Source organism: Mauremys mutica, chromosome 5, assembly GCF_020497125.1.
Source record: "Mauremys mutica isolate MM-2020 ecotype Southern chromosome 5, ASM2049712v1, whole genome shotgun sequence".
Lineage (NCBI taxonomy): Eukaryota > Metazoa > Chordata > Testudines > Geoemydidae > Mauremys > Mauremys mutica.
Genome location: NC_059076.1, coordinates 64,673,747 through 64,693,557, shown reverse-complemented (window position 1 = coordinate 64,693,557; position 19,811 = coordinate 64,673,747). Strand labels below are relative to the sequence as shown.

General features: G+C 44.2%; 1 protein-coding gene across 4 annotated transcripts in view; it reads right to left on the bottom strand.

Annotated features, from left to right (window-relative positions):
* Positions 1 to 19,811, bottom strand: part of RBM46 (RNA binding motif protein 46) — a 42,461-nt gene that overhangs the window by 12,614 nt on the left and 10,036 nt on the right. For all 4 annotated transcript variants that reach the window (XM_045018137.1, XM_045018139.1, XM_045018138.1 and 1 more), the window contains exons 4-5: positions 13,124 to 13,591; positions 11,298 to 12,077 (exon numbers count right to left, since the gene is read on the bottom strand). In XM_045018137.1, the coding sequence (XP_044874072.1) occupies positions 11,298 to 12,077; positions 13,124 to 13,591 (1,248 nt within the window). The remainder of the gene's footprint in view (positions 1 to 11,297; positions 12,078 to 13,123; positions 13,592 to 19,811) is intronic.

Sequence of the window (19,811 nt, the reverse complement as noted above, 5' to 3'; positions counted from 1 at the left end):
ACCTTCTTTGCATTTTGTGAAATCTGCAGTGACTATGCTGGGTCACCATCCAAGATGGCTATAACATGAAATGTATGGCAGAATGCAGGTAAAACAGAGCAAGGAGTTCAGTCACAAATTTTAACAACACATTTTTTTAAATGAGTGTCATCAGCATGGAAGCATGTCCTCTAGAATAGTGGCCGAAGCATGAAGGGGCATATGAATGTTTAGCATATCTGCCACGTAGATACCTTGCAATGTCAGCCACAGAAGTGCCATGCAAATCCTGTTCTCACTTTCTGGTGATATTGTAAATAAGAAGAGGGCAGCATTATCTCCCGTAAATGCAAACAAACTTGTTTGTCTTAGTGACTGGCTGAACAAGAAGTTGGATTGAGTGGACTTGTAGGCTCTGAAGTTTTAAATTGTTTTGTTTTTGAGTGCAGTTCTGTAAAAAAAAAACCTACATTGTAAGTTGCACTTTCATGACAGAGATTGCACTACAGTACTTGTATGAGGTGAACTGAAAAATACTAATTTTTTTCATTTTTACAGTGCAAATATTTGTAATAAAAAATAATATACACTGATTTCAATTACAACACAGAATACAATATATATGAAAATGTAGAAAAACATCCAAAATTTAATAAATTTCAATTGGTATTCTATTGTTTAAATAGTCTGATTAATCATGATTAATTTTTTTTGAGTTAATCACGTGAGTTAATTGCAATTAATTGACAGCCCTACTACAAACCTTTTAGTTCGCACCCACAGTGTCCACACAGGCGAGTTACAGCACAGCACTTGGGTGTACAGTGCTATTTACACTTCCATGGTCCAAACTGTGAGGCAGAGTGGTCATGCATAGGAGCAATCACTCGAAGAAGAAAAGACGGTTACTCACCATAGTAACTGTTGTTCTTCGAGATGTGTTGCTCCTATCCATTCCAGACCCGCCCTCCTTCCCCACTGTCGGAGTAGCCGGCAAGAAGGAACTGAGGAGCGGACGGGCCGGCTGGAGTATATAACGGGCGCCACAGCGGCGCCACTCCAGGGGGCGCCAGCCGGCCCGCCGGAGTTGCTAGGGTAAAAAAGTTCCGAGATGCCGTGCACGCGGCTGTATTTCAAGTCAGTGTTTTTTTAAATTTTTGATTAGTCCCAAACTGGATTTGGAGTGGGAATGCCCCTGATTTGCAGAGTCCTGAGGACAGCGTGAAGAGATACTGGACTCTTGGGATAATAGGTGCCAATTCCGTGGGTGCTCCGGGGCTGGCGCAGGGTATTCTGCACCCACTGGCAGCCAAGCTCCCCTCATCCCCAGCTCCATCTCTACTTCCTCTTCCTCCCGAGTGCACCGCGCCCCCGCTCCTCCACCTACCTCCCAGCACTTCCCGCCTGGCCGCCGTCAAACAGCTGTTTGGCAGCATTAGCACTCTCTGGGAGGGAGAGGAAGGAATGGGAACGTGGTATGCACAGGGGAGGAGGCAGGGAAGAGGCGGAGATGGGGCAGGGACGTTGGGGAAGGGGTTGGAATGGGGGCAGGGCCTCAGGGAAGGGGTGGAGTGGTGGTGGGGACAGGGGCAGAGGGGAGGTTGAGCACCCACAGGAAAAAGGGGAAGTCGGTGCTTAGATTGTTAGCAGATGCAAACTTGACCAATTCTACAGTATTTAAAGAAAACAAGCATAAATAACCAACTTGCAGCCTTTCTATTTTGTACATTATGAACCAAGGATACTCTTACAAAAGTATTTCCCCAGAGATGACCAACAACATGTAAATAAAACAAATCAGTACTAAACTGGTGGGAAGGAACAGGTTATACATATTGGACATTTCCATGCATAAGACTTTTTGAACAGGAAGGCTAAAATCAAAGAAAAATAAATCTGAAATTGTTTTGTGCTGTTTCTCTGAAGAGACAACTGAACTTCACACAGAAGATGTGTGTCCAGCAATAAAAGGCAAAATCTTTAACCTCCAAGTGACAACCAGCCATGTTCAGGAAGTAAGACAACAACCAGGGGCGGCTCCAGGCCCCAGCACGCCAAGTGCATGCTTGGGGCGGCAGGCCGCGGGAGGCGCTCTGCCGGTCGCCGGGAGGGCAGCAGGCGGCTCCGGTGGACCTCCCGCAGGTGTGCCTGCGGAGGGTCCGGTGGAGCCGCGGGACCAGCGGACCCTCCGCAGGCATGCCTGCGGGAGGTCCACCAGAGCCGCGGGACCGACGACCGGCAAAGCGCCCCCGCGGCTTGCCACCGTGCTTGGGGCGGCGAAATGTCTAGAGCCGCCCCTGACAACAACCTAAACTAACATTCTCAGTAGATTCCTGGAATAAAAAGATATTTTTGGTTAATCTAATTTCTCTTCTATTTCTCATGTCCACAAGTTCTACAGTGTTGTACAGGGAGAGAAGGAGAATGGTCATTTCAAATCTGCATTAGGCCCTATCTACTAAAGGAATGACAAAGCAGAGAATTTCTATGCCCACCAGAGAATAATTCTAGATTACTAGCCCTTTAACACACTCTCTGTATAAATTATTATACTTATAGAAATATTCCACTTTACTCATTCTATCAGGGGATGGGCTGTGATCCTGCTGGGGGCTTCTGAAAGCTACAACACATCCATCACCACAGAAGAGGAAAATTGCACTGTAGAATATATAGGAAACATGTTAGACACCCATTTATATAAGAGTGTGTATGGGCATCTAACACACACACACACACACACACACACAAAAATGCAGTATTAGAACTCCAATCAACTGATTGGATAGGACTGACAGGTATCAGAAGGAGAAGATAGAGAAATTTTGATGTTTTAAAAATAAATAAATAAATAGAGGTGGGAAATAACAGACCTCAACCCTATTGTCCCTCTGCAAATTTGTGTACACAGAGTCAATCCCTTACCTCTCTCTAAAAGTGCAAAGTTTCAAAACCTTCAGTGAATAGAAGATTATTGGGGATGGAATAAATCTGGACAAGGAGAAGAAGCCTGGAGATAAATGTGAGAAGGGAGGGACAGGCAGTAGAAACAAGTCTTGAGCTCTTTCTGAGTATAGCCTTCATTGATTTGAGATCTACCATACCATTCTCACACTAGAAGGGAAAAATCTATAATGGCAGCAGGACATAAGAGACCCAGTTGGGGAATATTTTAATGAAGTTCCTCTACTTGTGGGTAAAACAGGTATGTGTGCAAAATGCAAACAGTGCACAAAGAAATGCAAGGCCTCGTTGCTCAAATGAAACTGAAACAACGTCATGAGAAGTGTTCCTTCTCAGGAGGAAGCTGCGTTGAAGATGATGAAAGGAACATGTCTGAACATGCAGGATCTTCAGGTTGGTAAACCTTTTTATTTCATACTTCTTTCTTAAGGACTGCCTGTCTTCCTTCTAGACTATTCTTGAATTCTCATGTTTGAGCAAAAAATATAGTTACTCTATGGTAGATGCAGTTGTGATGAAAAATAAATCGCTGAAATAAGCAGACCTTCCTTTTACAATTTCACCTTTAAAGTAGTACTGAGTATCAGTGAATGCAATGAGTAATACTAAATGAGCAGTATGGTGATAATGATTAAATAACTGCATTGACTTATTTTGTTTAGGAGAATCCATCCTCAACATAGAGGATTCTGAAGACCATCCACCTTCAAGATCACCATCATTTTCTATAGTTTCAGAGTTATCTGCCAATGATAGTGTTTCAGTCACATCAAGTATGTCACATAGCCACAGTATATTCACCTGTAGCAAAAAGAAGAAAATAATCTCCATCATCCAAAAACAACCAGAGGTAAATTTGTGATAAAGAACCAGCAGATTACAAAAAGAGGTAACTGATGGAAAAAATTGCCTGGTTTGTTTATGCAACAAACTCTCCTTTCCATATGATTGAGAACTCACACTTCATTAACATGGTTCAACCATTAAGACCAGGATACAGTCCACCCAACAGAGCAGATGTCACAGGCAAATTGCTGGATAAAGTATATGAAAGAGAAATTCAGCACTGTGCAAAAAGGTCTAGAGGGTGAAATTGTTAACCTGAGTCTTGATGGATGGAGCAATGTCCACAATGATCCTGTTGTATGTGCATGTGTGACAACAGCAGAAGGGAATGTCTTCCTTACAGAAAACAACTGATATATCAGGAAATGCACACACAGCAGAATACTTACAAGTAGCAGTAAAAGCTATAACAAACTGTGAAAAAAATTCAAATGTCTAGTATGCAGCTTGGTCACAGACAATGCTGCAAATGTATCCAAGATTAGAAGAAATTTGGAAGAGTAAAGAGTCCTAAGCTAACAACATACGGTTGCAGTGCTCATCTGATCCACCTCCTAGCCAAAGACTTCAGTGTTCCAGAAATAAAGGCTAATGTTGTTGAAATTGCAAAATACTTCCCTAACAACCACTTTACAGCAGCTGCTCTGAAAAAAGTGGGAGGAACCAAGCTAATTCTCCCACAAGACGTGCGATGGAACTCAGGCCTTGTCTACACTACAAGACTATTTCGAATCTACTTAAGTCGAATTTGTGGATTCGACCTTATGAAGTCGAATTTGTGTATCCACAGTAAATACACTAATTCGAATTTCCGAGTCCACATTAACAGGGCCGGCATCGACTTTCGAAGCGGTGCACTGTGGGAAGCTATCCCACAGTTCCCGCAGTCCCCGCTGCCCATTGGAATGCTGGGTAGAACTTCCAATGCCTGCTGGGGGAAAAAATGTGTTGAGGGTGGTTTTGGGTAACTGTCGTCATCGAACCGTCAATCACGCCCTCCCTCCATGAAAGCGCCGGCGGGAAATCTGTTCGCGCACTTTTCTGGTCGGTTACAGCACGGACGCCACAGCACTGCGAGCATGGAGCCCGCTGCGATCATCGCTGCACTTATGGCCGTTGTCAACTCCTCGCACCTTATCGTCCACCTCTTCCACAGTCAGCTGCTGAGAAATCGGGCGAGGAGGCTCCGGCAGCGCGGTGAGGAGAGTGGCGCAGACCTCTCAGAAAGCAGGGTACGCCGCGCAGTGGAGATCATGGTGGCAATGGGTCAAGTTCATGGTGTGGAACGGCGATTCTGGGCCCGGGAAACAAGCACGGACTGGTGGGACCGCATAGTGCTGCAGGTCTGGGATGAATCACAGTGGCTGCGAAACTTCAGGATGCGTAAGGGCACTTTCCTTGAACTCTGTGACTTGCTGGCCCCTGCCCTGAAGCGCCAGGACACACGGATGCGAGCAGCCCTGAGTGTGCAGAAGCGAGTGGCCATAGCCCTCTGGAAACTTGCAACGCCAGACAGCTACCAGTCAGTAGCGAACCACTTTGGCGTGGGCAAATCTACCGTGGGGGTTGCTGTGATTCAAGTAGCCCACGCAATCGTTGAGCAACTGCTCTCAAAGGTAGTGACTCTGGGAAACGTCCAGGTCGTCATAGATGGCTTCGCTGCGATGGGATTCCCAAACTGCGGTGGGGCTATAGATGGGACTCACATCCCTATCCTGGCACCAGCCCACCAGGCCAGCCAGTATATTAACCGAAAGGGCTACTTTTCAATGGTGCTGCAAGCACTGGTGGACCATAGGGGACGTTTTACCAACATCTTCGTCGGGTGGGCGGGCAAGGTTCATGACGCGCGTGTGTTCAGGAACTCTGGTCTGTTTAGACGCCTCCAGGCAGGAACTTTCTTCCCGGACCACAAAATAACGGTTGGGGATGTGCAGATGCCTACAGTGATCCTCGGGGACCCAGCCTACCCGCTAATGCCCTGGCTCATGAAGCCCTATACAGGCGCCTTGGACAGAGAGAAGGAACTCTTCAACTACCGGCTGAGCAAGTGCAGAATGGTGGTGGAGTGTGCTTTCGGACGTCTTAAGGGGAGGTGGCGGAGCTTACTGACTTGCTCGGACATCAGCGAAAAGAATATCCCCGTAGTTATTGCTGCTTGCTGTGTGCTCCACAATGTCTGTGAGAGCAAGGGCGAGACCTTTTTGGCCGGATGGGAGGTTGAGGCAAATCGCCTGGCTGCTGTTTACGCTCAGCCAGACACCCGTGCCGAAAGAATATCCCAGCGGGAAGCGCTGTGTATCCGGGAGGCTTTGAAAGCAAGTTTCCTCGGAGAGCAGGGTAACCTATGACTCTCCACTTGATTTTAAGAGAAGCTGATCCTGGGCCTGTGTCTCTATGTGTTGAGTGAGATCTGCGGTTACATACCCCGTTCTCCAAGTTTCCCCCACTTCCAAAACACGTTTTAAAACAAATTAAACGGAACAGTTATTGTTAATAAATCTTTCTTTTACTTTGCATTTCTGTTCAGGGTTTGAAACATGGACGCATACTGTGCTGGGTACGGTGTGCACTGATGTACAGACCGCTTGTACAATACAGGACGGACAGCCTCCTGCTCCTACATAGGTCTCTGGGGTGGGGGACGGTTTCAAGTGATTGTGCATGTAGGGGTGGGTTTGCAGGAAGGGGCGAGTGGTGCCGTCTTTGGATAGGGATTTGGATGCAGGCTCTGGGCTGTGGGTTTGGGCGTAGGAAGGGGTGAGGGGTGTGGGGGAAGGGTGAGTATCTGTCCGTGGATGAGGGCTCTTGTTGGGGCTCAGGGCAGCGGAAAGGATCGCGCCTACGGTGGAAGTGCATGGTAAGGGCAGCATGCCTTAACATTAGGGGGTGGCAGGCGCTAGGACCGTGGACAAGCGTACACATCACAGAATGACCCGGGGCAGCATACACCACACAGAGTGACCCTGGTGACTACTGACTGCAGTCTGTGTGTGCCCTGCAGTTGATCCTGCCCCCGATAGTCTGTACCCTGCTAATGTAGGCTATCCCGTGCAATTATAAATCCCCTGCCCCCCCCTACATACACAGTCTTCTGACACGAAAGACGTGACGGAAAGAGTGAACAACAGCAAACAGCTTTTATTAATCTACTACATAGTGGGGTGATGAAACTTGGATTTGGGACTGGGTGATCCTGTAAGGGAAGCGCTTCTACACAGTTATAGCGTCAGAGGTGTGTGGTACATTAGCGCTCAGCTGTGGTGCAGTGACAGTTCTCACGGCCCCTACCGCCCCTCCGTCTTGTAATTTTCGGTGAGGGGGGGACAGGACTTCTTGGCGTTGGAGGGTGGTTGCAGATACAGTGCAGGGGGGCTCTCTCCTCCTGCCTGCGGTCCTGCAGAACATCAACAAGGCGCCGGAGCGTGTCCGTTTGCTCCCTCATTAGCCCAAGCAGCGTTTGAGTCGCCTGCTGGTCTTCCTGCCGCCACCTGTCCTCCCGTTCGCTGTGTGAGCGCTGCTGCTGAGAGAGGGTCTCCCTCCACTGGCTCTGCTGGGCCGCCTCGGCTCTGGAGCAGGCCATCAGTTCCGCGAACATCTCGTCCCGAGTCTTTTTCTTTCGCCGCCTAATCTGAGCCAGCCTCTGCGAGGGGGATGCCGGGGCAGTCCGGGAAAGAGCAGAAGCTGTGTGATGGGAAACAGTAAGTGATTTCCTTGAACAGATACATGTTTGCGAACAGTGAACACAGTCTAGTCAGTTTCTCTGAACAAGACCATACAGGGCACCAAGTTCCACGAGATCTCAGGACAAGTTCGAGATTTCGGAATACGCTCTCATTGGCGGCGCCATTGCACAGGAGAGCGGACAAGCGGGGAGAGACAGCTGAATCCGTCTTGCAGACAGTCCTGGTAAGCCTTAAAGTAGATAATGCTTATCAGTTAGTGGATAGCTGTGCTCTCCTGCTAAAGGCAATCTGGAAAGCAGAAAGGCTGAGCCTTTTCCAGCCCCTCCCGCCAGTGCACGGGAAAGATCAATGTATGCTTGTTCTCTGTGGCCTCCAGCATGTGGCTGTTAAGCGAGGGTCGTTGTTATGCAACCTAATTTTAAACCATTAACAATAGTAACAATACACTAATTGCCCTACTTAGATGCAGCCTGTCCAGAACGACATCACCCTGAGGCGGGTCACTCGGAGTCAGAGAGAGCGGATGCTAAAGGAAGCCCTGCACAGACCAGGACCATATGCAGCAATGCTGGTGGAGGCGATGATTCCTCTCTACATTAGGATGTCCTGGCGCAGAAGAGTGTGCTTCCACGGAGCACCCAATAAGGCACCTCTCCCCAGGAACCTCCTGCGGAGGCTTTTCGAGCAGCTCTCTGAGAGCTTTGTTGAACTGTCCCAAGAGGATTATTGTTCAATCCCTATATGTGTGGACCTACTATTTATATAGTTTGACATTTAAAATTTTTTATATAGTATTTCTATTTTTTCTATACCTGTTTTTTAAAAAATAAATGTTTCCATGTTTATAGCACTTACCGCCTGATCCTTCCCCTGATTCTGAGTCCGGGTTAACGGGCGGGGACGGTTGGTAGGGGATCTCTGTGAGGGTGATGAAGAGATCCTGGCTGTCAGGGCAAGCGGTATTGTGTTCGCTGTCGCCTGCGCCGTCCTCCACAAACCCTTCCTCATCTTCCCCATCGGCGAACATCACCGAGGAACTGTCCAGGTACACTATGCCATCCTCAGTGTCCACGGTCACTGGTGGGGCAGTGGTGGTAGACCCACCGAGAATGGCATGCAGTGCCTCGTAGAAGCGGCATGTCTGGGGCTGTGCTCCGGAGCGTCCGTTTGCCGCTCTGACTTTTTGGTAACCTTGTCTCAGGTCCTTGACTTTCACGCGGCACTGCATCGCATCCCGGCTGTATCCTTTGTCTATCATGGCTTTGGAGACCTTCTCGAAGGTCTTTGCATTCCGCTTGTTGGAGCACAGCTCCGAGAGCACAGACTCCTCGCCCCACACAGCGATCAGATCCATGACTTCCCGGTCAGTCCATGCTGGGGACCTCTTTCTATTCTTGGATTGCCCGGACTCCTCTGCTGGAGAGCTCTGCATCGTTGCAGGTGCTGCGGAGCTCGCCCCGATGTCCAACCAGGACGTCAGATTCAAAGTGCCCAGACAGGAAAAGGAATTCAAATTTTCCCGGGTCGTTTCCTGTGTGGCTGGTCAGAGCATCCAAGCTCGGACTGCTGTCCAGAGCGTCAACAGAGTGGTGCAGTGTGGGATAGCTCCTGGAGCTACTAAGTTCGATTAGCATCCACACCTAGCCTAATTCGAGCTAGCCATGTCGAATTTAGCGCTACTCCACCTGTCGGGGTGGAGTACCAAATTCGAACTAAAGAGCCCTCTAGTTCGAATTAAATGGCTTCCTGGTGTGGACGGTTGAGCGGTTAGTTCGAATTAACGCTGCTAAATTCGACTTAAAGTCCTAGTGTAGACCAGGCCTCAGTAGTGGACTGTTTGGAGCACTATATCAAGAACTGGCCTAATCTGATGACAGTTTGTGAACAAAATTGTGAAAAAAATAGATGGCACTGTCACAGCCAAAGTTCTCAACATTGGGCTCAAGAGAAATGTTGAACATATGCTGAGTACCCTGGAGCCTATTTCTGTAGCCTTAAACAAAATGCAGGGAAATAGCTGTTTTATTGCTGACGCTGTTGAAATATGGAAGGAACTGAGTGAGATCTTAAACAGAGAAATACATAATGACACAGTTAAATTACAAGCATTAAAAAAACAAATGGGACAAGCACTATCTCCAGCTCATTTTCTTGACAATATTCTCAATATTCAGTACCAGGGTCAAACCTTAACTGCTGAAGAAGAGGAGTTGGTTATGACATGGACATCCAGCAATCACCCTCCATCATGCCAACTATAATAAACTCTGTGATCCATTCAAGCAATATATGTTTGCTGATGATGTTTTAAAGACAGTCACATCAGTGAACTTGTGGAAGTCACTTAAGCACTTCAACAGTCTCTGAATCCAAGTGCTTATCTCACTTTTAATAGCAGTAGCTTTTTCTGCGAGTGTAGAAAGAATATTTTCTTCCTTTGGACTAATTCATTCCAAATTAAGAAATCATTTGGGACCTGAAAAAGTAGGAAAGCTTGTTTTTCTTTTCCAGATTATGAACAAACAGGAAAATGAAGGTGAAGACGGCTGAGTTAGCTGCATAAGCCAATTGTTTAAGTTTCTCATGTTGACCTGGCTGACATAGTTGATTTAATTTTTGTTTTTTGGGGGTGGGGGGGTTATATTCATTTAACTATTTTAGTTCAAAACAATTTTAACAAAAACAAAGCTATTTTAAAAAACTTGAATGTTTAAATTCAAAAATTCATATGCTTGTTTTGTTAAAATATTATATGTCTGCTGTTGAAGAAAAAAATCCAGAATACATAATGTTGTTTTAGTTAAATAAAATAAATTTAAATGTCTGTCTGGTGATGTTCTCCTCCTAATACAGCATAGCAAGAAAATCCTCCAAATATTAATGATTGAACTGGAGATAATTCACCTCCCAGTGACTTCATAAATATCTGCTTCAATTACCTTTGGTAAATGAAATAACCAAACATTTATTCGTTTTCTGATATAGCTGTAAAACTAATCTGAAAAGTTTTCAGAATAAATCACTTTAAAAATGTAGGTTTCATTTTTAGAAGGTACACACTATACATCTATCTCTGAGTTGTGAAGAATATGTATTAAGGTTATAACAACCAACAAGGATGCATTTTTATGTAGAAATTCATGATTAAATAGAGTCTTCCTGACTAATGATTTAATGATCCACCTTGATTCTCAGCTTCAGATAGAGCTCTATCCTTTTGGTCTAGCCAAGTTGCCTGTGGCACAGGACCCAGGATGAGGTAGGCAGTTGTAAAGCCACCTTTCTATTGCCACAGTCCTCGGTTCTAAAAGACAGGTAAGTCAGTCCCTCCTGAAGGCAGTTATAGCTCTTCCTGACATGTAACTATTTCTTCTTCCTGGTAATTCTCCTGTAGCCTATGGTCTAAATCATTCCTGTGGGCAAAATGTATACCATCTGATGATGAAACTCCTATTGGAGCCCACTTTGTACTCAATTCAAAAGAGAAGATGAAATGGGAAAAAGTATAAAACAGAAGTAGGAAAAAGATCAAAAATAAGAGATGCATTGTTACAACATACATTCATGTGAAGGAACTAAAGCAGAAAAATGGCCCTGGAAGTGTGAAGTTGAAGATTTCCTTACTGCTGTGCTTCTGGTTTATCATGAGCAACAGTGACACCACCCTAAAGCTCTAGACTGGTGAACTGAGAATACAGGAAAGAAGATGCACTTAGCCTACATACTTGCTGCCTGTGGGCTATGTACACACAGAACAAATTTAAAGTAACCTTCTCTAGTTTCAATTCTTAAGAACTAATTAAAAATAATTCTTAAACTTACCTAAATGTAGCAGTGTAAACTGGGCTGCCAATTCCTTTGCATCTTCTAATGTTGTGCAGAGTTTGTCTGGCATAAAATAACTCTGGGATCCATTTGCAATAGTAGGAATAACTATTTTATATACCAAGAGTACTTTTCCATCCTGACTTGTTGAATATAAATAATATTCTGGTGGGGCCCAGTTATTTTTGTTGCAGTAATAATCCAAATGCATTACTGCAGAACTGAAATGACTGGATTTTAAAGAATACATGCTAATTGGAGTAAGCTTTGTCCCTGGGAAAAATGGGTAAGTACACCTTTCAATTTCAGGGGGGCTTGGACTGTGCTGACCATTAAGACGAATTGAAAGATTTGCTGGTTTTCCTAACGATTTTTGATGACCATCTTCCTTGTTAGCAAAAACTAGAAGATTTTCAGAATTGGGACTAATCTGACCATTAAGATGCTGTCTCCAAGTGCTTTCTTTGTTTACAGGTTTTGCCAGTGTTACCTCAATACTAGCACCATCAATGCATTTTCCATTCATAATTGACATAGCTGCAACTGCATCTTCTCGGTTGAAAAAATGAACAAAAGCATAGTCTCTCAGTTTCTTCACACGTTCAACTGCTCCTGGCTTAAATTTGTTAAATTCAGCCTTAATTGCATCCTCTGTAGTAGAGATCATTAAGTTTCTTACATACAACACTTTAACCCTCTGCATTGTTTCTTCATCAACTTCTTTCTCTGGGTCTGCCCAGTCTACTTGAATAGTATGTCCCCATAGCTGGAACGTTCCTAGGACAATAGTAGTATTAGATTTAAGTAAATGCATAATAATGAAAAAAGAAAGCTAAGTGATAAATAATATTCATTAACCATTCCAGGAACCAAAACACTGAAATAAGCCTATGTTATTTATAATACTAAATTTGAAACAAGCCATGATGAAATGTTTTATTTGATTCAATGCAATTTAATTTGCATTAGCTAAACAAACATTGCTTGAAAGTATAGAGGTCAATAAGAAAAATAAAACTTTGCAAAAAATTCAGCAATGTTCATCTGTTTAAAAAGTACTCAATCTGCTTTTGCTTAAACCACAACCAGTGCCAGTTTTGCTAAAGATGATTGCTTTTGTGAAATCTATGTATTTTCAATTAGTCAAATATTTTGCCAGTTGATGATGCAATGTATTTTTTAAATAGTCATACTTTGGGGGGAGGAGGGACGGGGAAACAAAATACAAAATAATGTGTGTCCCTGTTAGAATGAGCCCTGTTAAATTATTTCCCCAATATGCATTAAACAAATTCACAGAAGATCATAAAGAATGTTATGTTTAAAAAAAGTTCAAATTTGGAGTGCCATACCATTTTTTTTTCTTACATTTGTTGAGTCGGCCTTATTATTTCTCCTATGACTTTTCAAGGCTTAGATAAGTTTCTTTAAAGTCAATGCTTCTTGTCTGTGACCAACATAAGACTTTGGGTGAAGTCAATAGGAGTTCTGTCAATCATTTCAATGGGGCCAGGATTTCACACATTTTCTTTGTCTTTCTTGTTTCTCCAATTCTGCTTCCCCTGATCTCTTCACTCCTCTTCCTTCCAACTCTCTCCCTTGCTACTGAATCTTTTGCTCTCTCCCCCTTTCCCAATTCCAGTATCTTCATCCCTCAATTTAAAAAAATCCTTGTTCAGGACAGAACTAAGCGTGTGTTAAGTCCCACGGAAATCAACTGAGTAAGATAAAGGTGGTGTAAGCACAGATCAAAAAGTGGAGATCTATTATAAATGCTTTGATTTATAAAATTGCACATTTAATATTAAAATTAAAAGGCTTACCCGGAATTAGCTTTCTTCTAGCCATAGCAGCAGCTCTGTGAGACTCATATTCTACAAAGGCAAAGCCACGGTTTTTAGTTTTGTCAGTAGCACTTGGATAAACAATAACATCAACCACTCCTTCTGTAACTTTCTTCATTTCATCCAAGATTTCTTCTTTCTTTTTCTCTTTTGGAATAGCTCCAATAAATAATCTGCAGTTGTCTAAGCTTACACAGACACCAATAAATTTTCCTGGACGAATTTCATAATTATTAAGGATCCTGATGGCCAGCTGGGCTTCTTCTTTAGTTGTGTACATCACAAAGGCATATCCTCGATTCTCACCACTAAATTCCATCATCAATCTGAATTCATAAATCTTCCCAGCTCTCTCAAAAACAGGGACTAATTCATCTTCATACATATCACGAGGAATCTTTCCCACAAAAACTTCACAGCCACGAGGTGGGGGAGGACCTTCCCAACCTTAAAAAAAATTGTCCAGCAACCAGTAAGTATGAATGCCATAACCACTACTTTCTCAAACAGTATTTCTGATGTATTGATAATGCTGTACAGTATGTTACAACAGTTATTACTGTACTGATTTATGTCATCTTTTCTTGATTCCCTACAGCTCTGAAAACAAGACAACCCCATTCAGCATTTTGGGTTGGTTTGTTTTTTAAGAACTTTTACTAAGTTCAATAAAGCAATTAGAGGAAATACATTTTACACAAATAATTTTCAAAGGTAAATCCCTAATACGTTGTCCAAAAAAAGTCAGTTACAGTCAAACCTCGTAATAACACGTCCCGCCATAACGCAAAATCACATATAACGTGATCATAAGTTGGTTCCCCTTTAAGGCCTAATACCAGTGGTCTCCAATGCCATGGCGCCCGCCGGGACATTGATATGCCTCCGCCTAGTGCCCAGCAGGGGAAGAGCCACGGCCCTGCGCCTGCCGGGGACAGAGAACACCGGCGCCCGCAGCCTTGGAGTTCTCTGTCCCCGGCAGGCGTGGGGCCGCGGCTTCTCTCCCCTGTGGGGCACTAGCCACTGCACAGCAATACACCGCGTTAGGGACCACTGACTTAAACTGACCGGCTTGAAACCCCGCTATACCGTGACCCCGCATTTATCGCGATGGAATTTTTTGGACCCCAAACGTCGCGTTATAGCGGGGCTTCACTGTACATTCTACTGTAAGGGAGATGTGTCAGATTTCCAAACTGCACACATCTCTGCATAAAACGGAAGGTGGAAATTAATCCAAATCCTTCCCAGACAACAACTGAGATATAGTTATGGCAAACGTTTCCAGATACATACTGCTTAAACATACAGAACGTGTTCATCCAAAAGCTAGCTCTTTTCCTGGTGCTGTTTATGAATTGCAAGAGTGTCATACTTCATGAAATGACAACTTCAGCTTCTCTTACCTGGCTTTATAAATAGCATCAAATTGACAACATTATCTAGAGCACTTTTATGAATGAATGTGACCTGTCCATGACTTATACCATAAATACCCCTGATTGACTCTTGGGAAGGGGGTACCTTGTGGGGGAGAGGAGCCCGCGGCACCAGCTGTCAAGGGGAAGAGCGCGGTGGGGTGGGGGGACGCACCTGCTGCCGCTCCTGCCATGGCTGGGGGAGCCCCATGAGACCAGTAGCTGCCCCGGGATCACTCCTGGGAGCTGCTCAGCTGTGGCTGCTCCCATTGCCCCCGGGACTGCTGCTCAGGCGGTCCTCAGGACCAGCCACGTCGGTCACTGCTCGGGCAGTCCCCAGGGGCAGCTGCCTGGGGCCGCCAGAGCAGCAGCTGGCTTCAGAGCTGCTCCAGCAGTGGCCAGTGTGGCTGACCCCAGGACCACCCGGGAACAGCCACACCAGCTGCTGCAGAAGTTATGGTGCAGAAGTTACAGTGGTTGCAGGAAGTCATGGAATCCATGACTTCTGCAACCTCCGTGACAAACATGGAGCCTTAATCGTAATTAAATCACTTGTGCACGTTCACACAACACTCCTGCTGTCAGTGGAGCGCGTCCGCAGTTGGTACTCTAGCATTGACAGAGCAGTTACACCATGGGTAGTTATCCTACTGTGCAAATCACTTTCTCCTGCTAGGAGTGGATTACATGAGGCATCATGAGGCAAGATCACTGCCCCCCACGATGCAGTTTTCTCCATCCCATAATTCCAAGGACTTCCAACTGCATTTCATGCTGTTTTTCAACTGCCCCTGTAAGCTTTGCACTCATCGCGGTGCTGGGGCCAGTCTTGTGATAAGTGTTATGAATGAACAGAAATTCATGCTGCCTGCCCTGTTGTGTGCTATGGAAAGAAACAATTCAAGATTGATGTTGGCATTCACAGAGCAGCTATTGGGCTTGAGAAACAAGCACTGAGTGGTGGGATCAGATTGTGATGCAGGTATAGAATGACACGCAGTGGCTGCAGAACTTTTGTACGCTCAAAGCCACCTCCTTTGAACTATATGCAGAGCTTGCCCCTGCCCTGCAGCACAAAGACACCGAAATGAGAGCTGCCCTAATGGTGGAAAAGCAAATGGCAATCGCTGTGTGGAAGCTGGCAATTCCAGACTGCTACCACCCAATCACAAATCAGTTTGGACTTGGGAAGGCTACCATAGGGATTCTGGTGATACAAGTGTGCAAGGCCATTAATGGCCTCCTGCTACGAAGGACTGTGACTCCGGGCAATGTGCAGGAAATAACAGATGGCTTTATGGCAATGCGGTTCCCTAACTTTGGCAGGGCAATAGATAGCACGTGTATCCCAATTTTGGCTCCAGACCATCTCGTGATGGAGTACATCAACAAAAAGGGTTACTTCTCTAGGGTATTGCAGGCACTGGTAAATCACTGGTGTCGTTTCACTAACATCAACATGGGCTGCTTAGGAAAGGTGCATGATGCTGGCCTGTATAGACAGCTGCATGCAGAAACTTTCTTTCCAGACCAGAAGGTTCCAATAGGGGATGTGAAAATGCCCATAGTGATCCTGGGAAACTCAACTTACCCCTTATGCCTGTAGTTCATGAAGCCATACACTGGAAACCTTCACAGCAGTAAGAAGCACTTCAACAACAGGCTCAGCAGGTGCATAATGATGGTAGAATGTGCATTTGGCAGGTTAGACCTCAGTGAGGAAAATATTCCAACGGTGATAGCAGCTTGCTGTGCTCTTCATAACATTTGTGAAGCTAAGGAGGAAAAATTTCCCCAGGGCTGGAGCACTGCAGTGGATCACCTGGCAGCTGATTTTGAGCAGCAAGACACCAGGGCTATTAGAGGGGCTCAGTAGGGGGCAATTCAAATCAGGGAGGCTTTGAAATAGCATTTTGACAATGAGCCCCTGTAATGTGTCTTTCTGTAATGAACTGAGCCAGGCATTGTTTACTTGCCATCTTGAATGACCGGTGTAATGATTCCTACCTGAGCATTAATTATAATTTGCAAATGTGGTGATTGCCACTGTATTTGAATTTATGTTGCAACCACCCTGTGTAGGTCACAAATAAAGAATCACTGACTTTGTAAGACTCAATTTTTATGAAACAGCAACACACAGATTAACATTTCTTACAACGGTCATGACAGTGAGCATCACTCACTGAAGTGAGGATCTCAGAGCTGTATGTAAATCCACCTGTCTTTATGGAAAATGTGCCGAGGGGTGGAGTGCAAGAGGTTCCCAGCCCATCGGAGTACATGAGAGAAATGTGGGGGAGATGTGCATTCCTTGTCCTCCCCAAATTCCCATCTCTATAGGCTGCAGGGGGAGTCTTCTGGTATGCCTGCCTCAGCTCCTTTATCTTAGCACAGCACTGCTGTGTGTCCCTTTCGTGCCCCTCCTCATCCATGCCACGAGCAAGCTGCTCATAGGTGTCAAAGTTCCTATGGCTGGATCAGAGTTGCGACTGCACAGCCTCCTCTCTTCCCAGACCCAACAACTTGGGTGTACTCCACACAGGAGCCGTTTGCTGCAGAAAGCCAGCATGGTCAGCTAGGAAGATGTGATGTGAGCTGTCCACACCAAGTAAACTAAGTGGAATTTCAAAAATTCTCAGGGCTTTGGGGGTGAGGGGAAAGGAGGGAGGGCGCGTGCATATGTATATCTGGCTGTAGAGCAGCTGAGTAGAAAGTGCAATGATACACATTGTACAATGCCTCGAGGCCACCGTGCGCTTGCTTATGTTTCCCTCTGTCTACAGTGACACAGTGTCACTAATTTTGTCACCAAAAGCTCTATGCCACTCGTCAAGATAGATTTATTATTTCAGTATAGCACAATGTGGAAGAAAAGAAAGAACTGACAGGGATTTACAGGCGATTTTAATGCATGACAGTCTCTGTTAGAGTCAGGCTAGCTGTAACCCTAATAACGCGAGATTTGTAGAAGCAAGAATTGTGTGAGGCAAGTGGGAAGTTGTGTGAGAAGTTGTTGTGACCTTGTGTAGATAAATATGGAATGTAGACTAGAGTCTAAATAAGTAAGTGAGAAAAATAAGTTATCAGGATGACCTCTGTATAAACAAAATGCAGCTGTTGCTTATTATTGTCTGTGTAGTGTTACTTATTATTGTTTGTAATAAAAGTATAAATGCTGGCTGTAATTGTTTACCTGTAGAGAGACCTGCCTAGGAGGGGGAAACCCTGTGTCCTAGAGCACTCTCCCCCTCTATGCAATTGCTTAAGAATAAAGTATCTGACTTTGCTGCACCCAACCAGAGCGTGAGAACTATGTTTTTCTCCAACAACAAGTTAAATGGGTAGGAGCATTGTTGTGTGTACATCTCCGCTATTTTGTCAGCAAAACCATGTAGCACAGACAAGGCCTATGTTTGGATTAGATTTTTACATTTCAGCTATGCATTTAATATAATAGTGATTAACTGTACTGGCAGTGAAAGAAACATATTTCACATGCTAACCTGTAAAAGTTGCTTCTCCATACCTCTTCCCCCCTCCCTTTCTGTTTTTCGGGTTCCTGGTTCTCCTGGTGCTCCTTCTCTTTCCCCACCCCACCTCCCAAAAATCCCACACATTTTCATTCTCTTTTCCTATCTAATGTGGGAGACTGGCTACAACCTTAATTTGAGATTCCATCTCTTGATGGTAGTGGGAGGTGGCGGTATCTGAGGTCAGACTAACCAGCCCCAGTCCAAGAGTGATCTATTCCGTCTGCAAACTTGGCTTCTCCTTCAGAATGGCTAAGCATGAAACTGCTCCCATGCTCACAAGTCCTTCAAGCTAGCAGCTGAGCACAGCACAACACAGCCTCCAAGCCTATTAAAGTACTTCAAGGGGTTTAAAAGACTATGTAAACTTCACACATACACACTATGATTATGCAACAGACAAACTCTGGAGGATTATTCCAAAATAAAGTATCCCAGAATGCATAGTCAAAAAATGGCATTTAATCACAAAAAGGTCAAATATTGCATCTTTCTCTTGTGCTGAAGATCATTACATTTTCCTTTCAAAGATGTAAAGTTCCAAAACAATTGCAAAATTCTCCTCTCCAATTAGTGCTGCAAAATTAATGCACATCCCTATGGCACATTCTCCAGTTACTCAATATTTCAATTGAAGTTCTGAGTAGAGGACATGCTTAATTATTTTCTAATATGACTCCTGTTGCTCAACCCTGTAAACATTATGCTGATCTGAATGTGCTATGTCAGGTAATATGTTTGTGGGCCCTCAGGCTATGCTATTCCATATCTTGCTCGTGGTATGAAACAGAACAAAAAGGCTTGTCCTTGCCAAAACATGAACATATGGCATATTTTTCCACTTTGCTGACATATCAAATATGCAAAGGATGCAGAATTTTGTTAATTTGCAGTCTGTTTTCTCTCATTATATTCAAAAACTGCAAGAAAATTGTACCCACTACGCTCATCCCATAATTCTCCAGTTTCACAAGCTGATGCCAAATTAAGTTTCATATGCACTTTACATCTGAGCTTATTTATGCTAACAGGTATCTTATATTTACAAATTTGAGAATGTTTGAAGAGTATAGGTGAATTTTCCTTTGGAAAATATTTAAAAAAAATTGTATCCTGTCCCATGTCAAATTTTGAATATGCAACTAAAAATCATACAGTGATTCAAATCCATAGCATATTAAGTGTGTGCACTAGGATCTTTACACTAGTAGCATTCATACTAGTTTCCATATATGAGTTATTTCAAATTGACTGGAATAACCATTCTGATTTTCCTACGTGCAGATGCCTGATTTGGGGACAGAGGAGGAAGTACAGATTTCAATCTTCACAAAAAGGGGCAGATACATGTGCATGCTTTGTATTGTCAGGAAATCATAAAAGTTAAACCATAACGGATCCTCTGTTAACGAGACTTGATTTTTTTTATTGTCACTCTCAATCTAACCAACCAATTAAGTCCTAAATAGACATCAGAAATAAAAATCATGTTCCCATCTCTTCTCTTTTAAGACAATGAACTGATCTAATTGCCTTTTTCAATACACTCGATTTCGCAAAACAATTCAAGTTATATATACACTGAATCATTCTTCCACAGCTATTCAAAATTAGTTTAGCTGGGTTTACCAAATACTCAGTGTTTATGCAAAGTGCATTAGGCACTTAATGGTTGCAACTTTAGACCTGTTAGTGCCAAGGGGTTAAAGTTATATT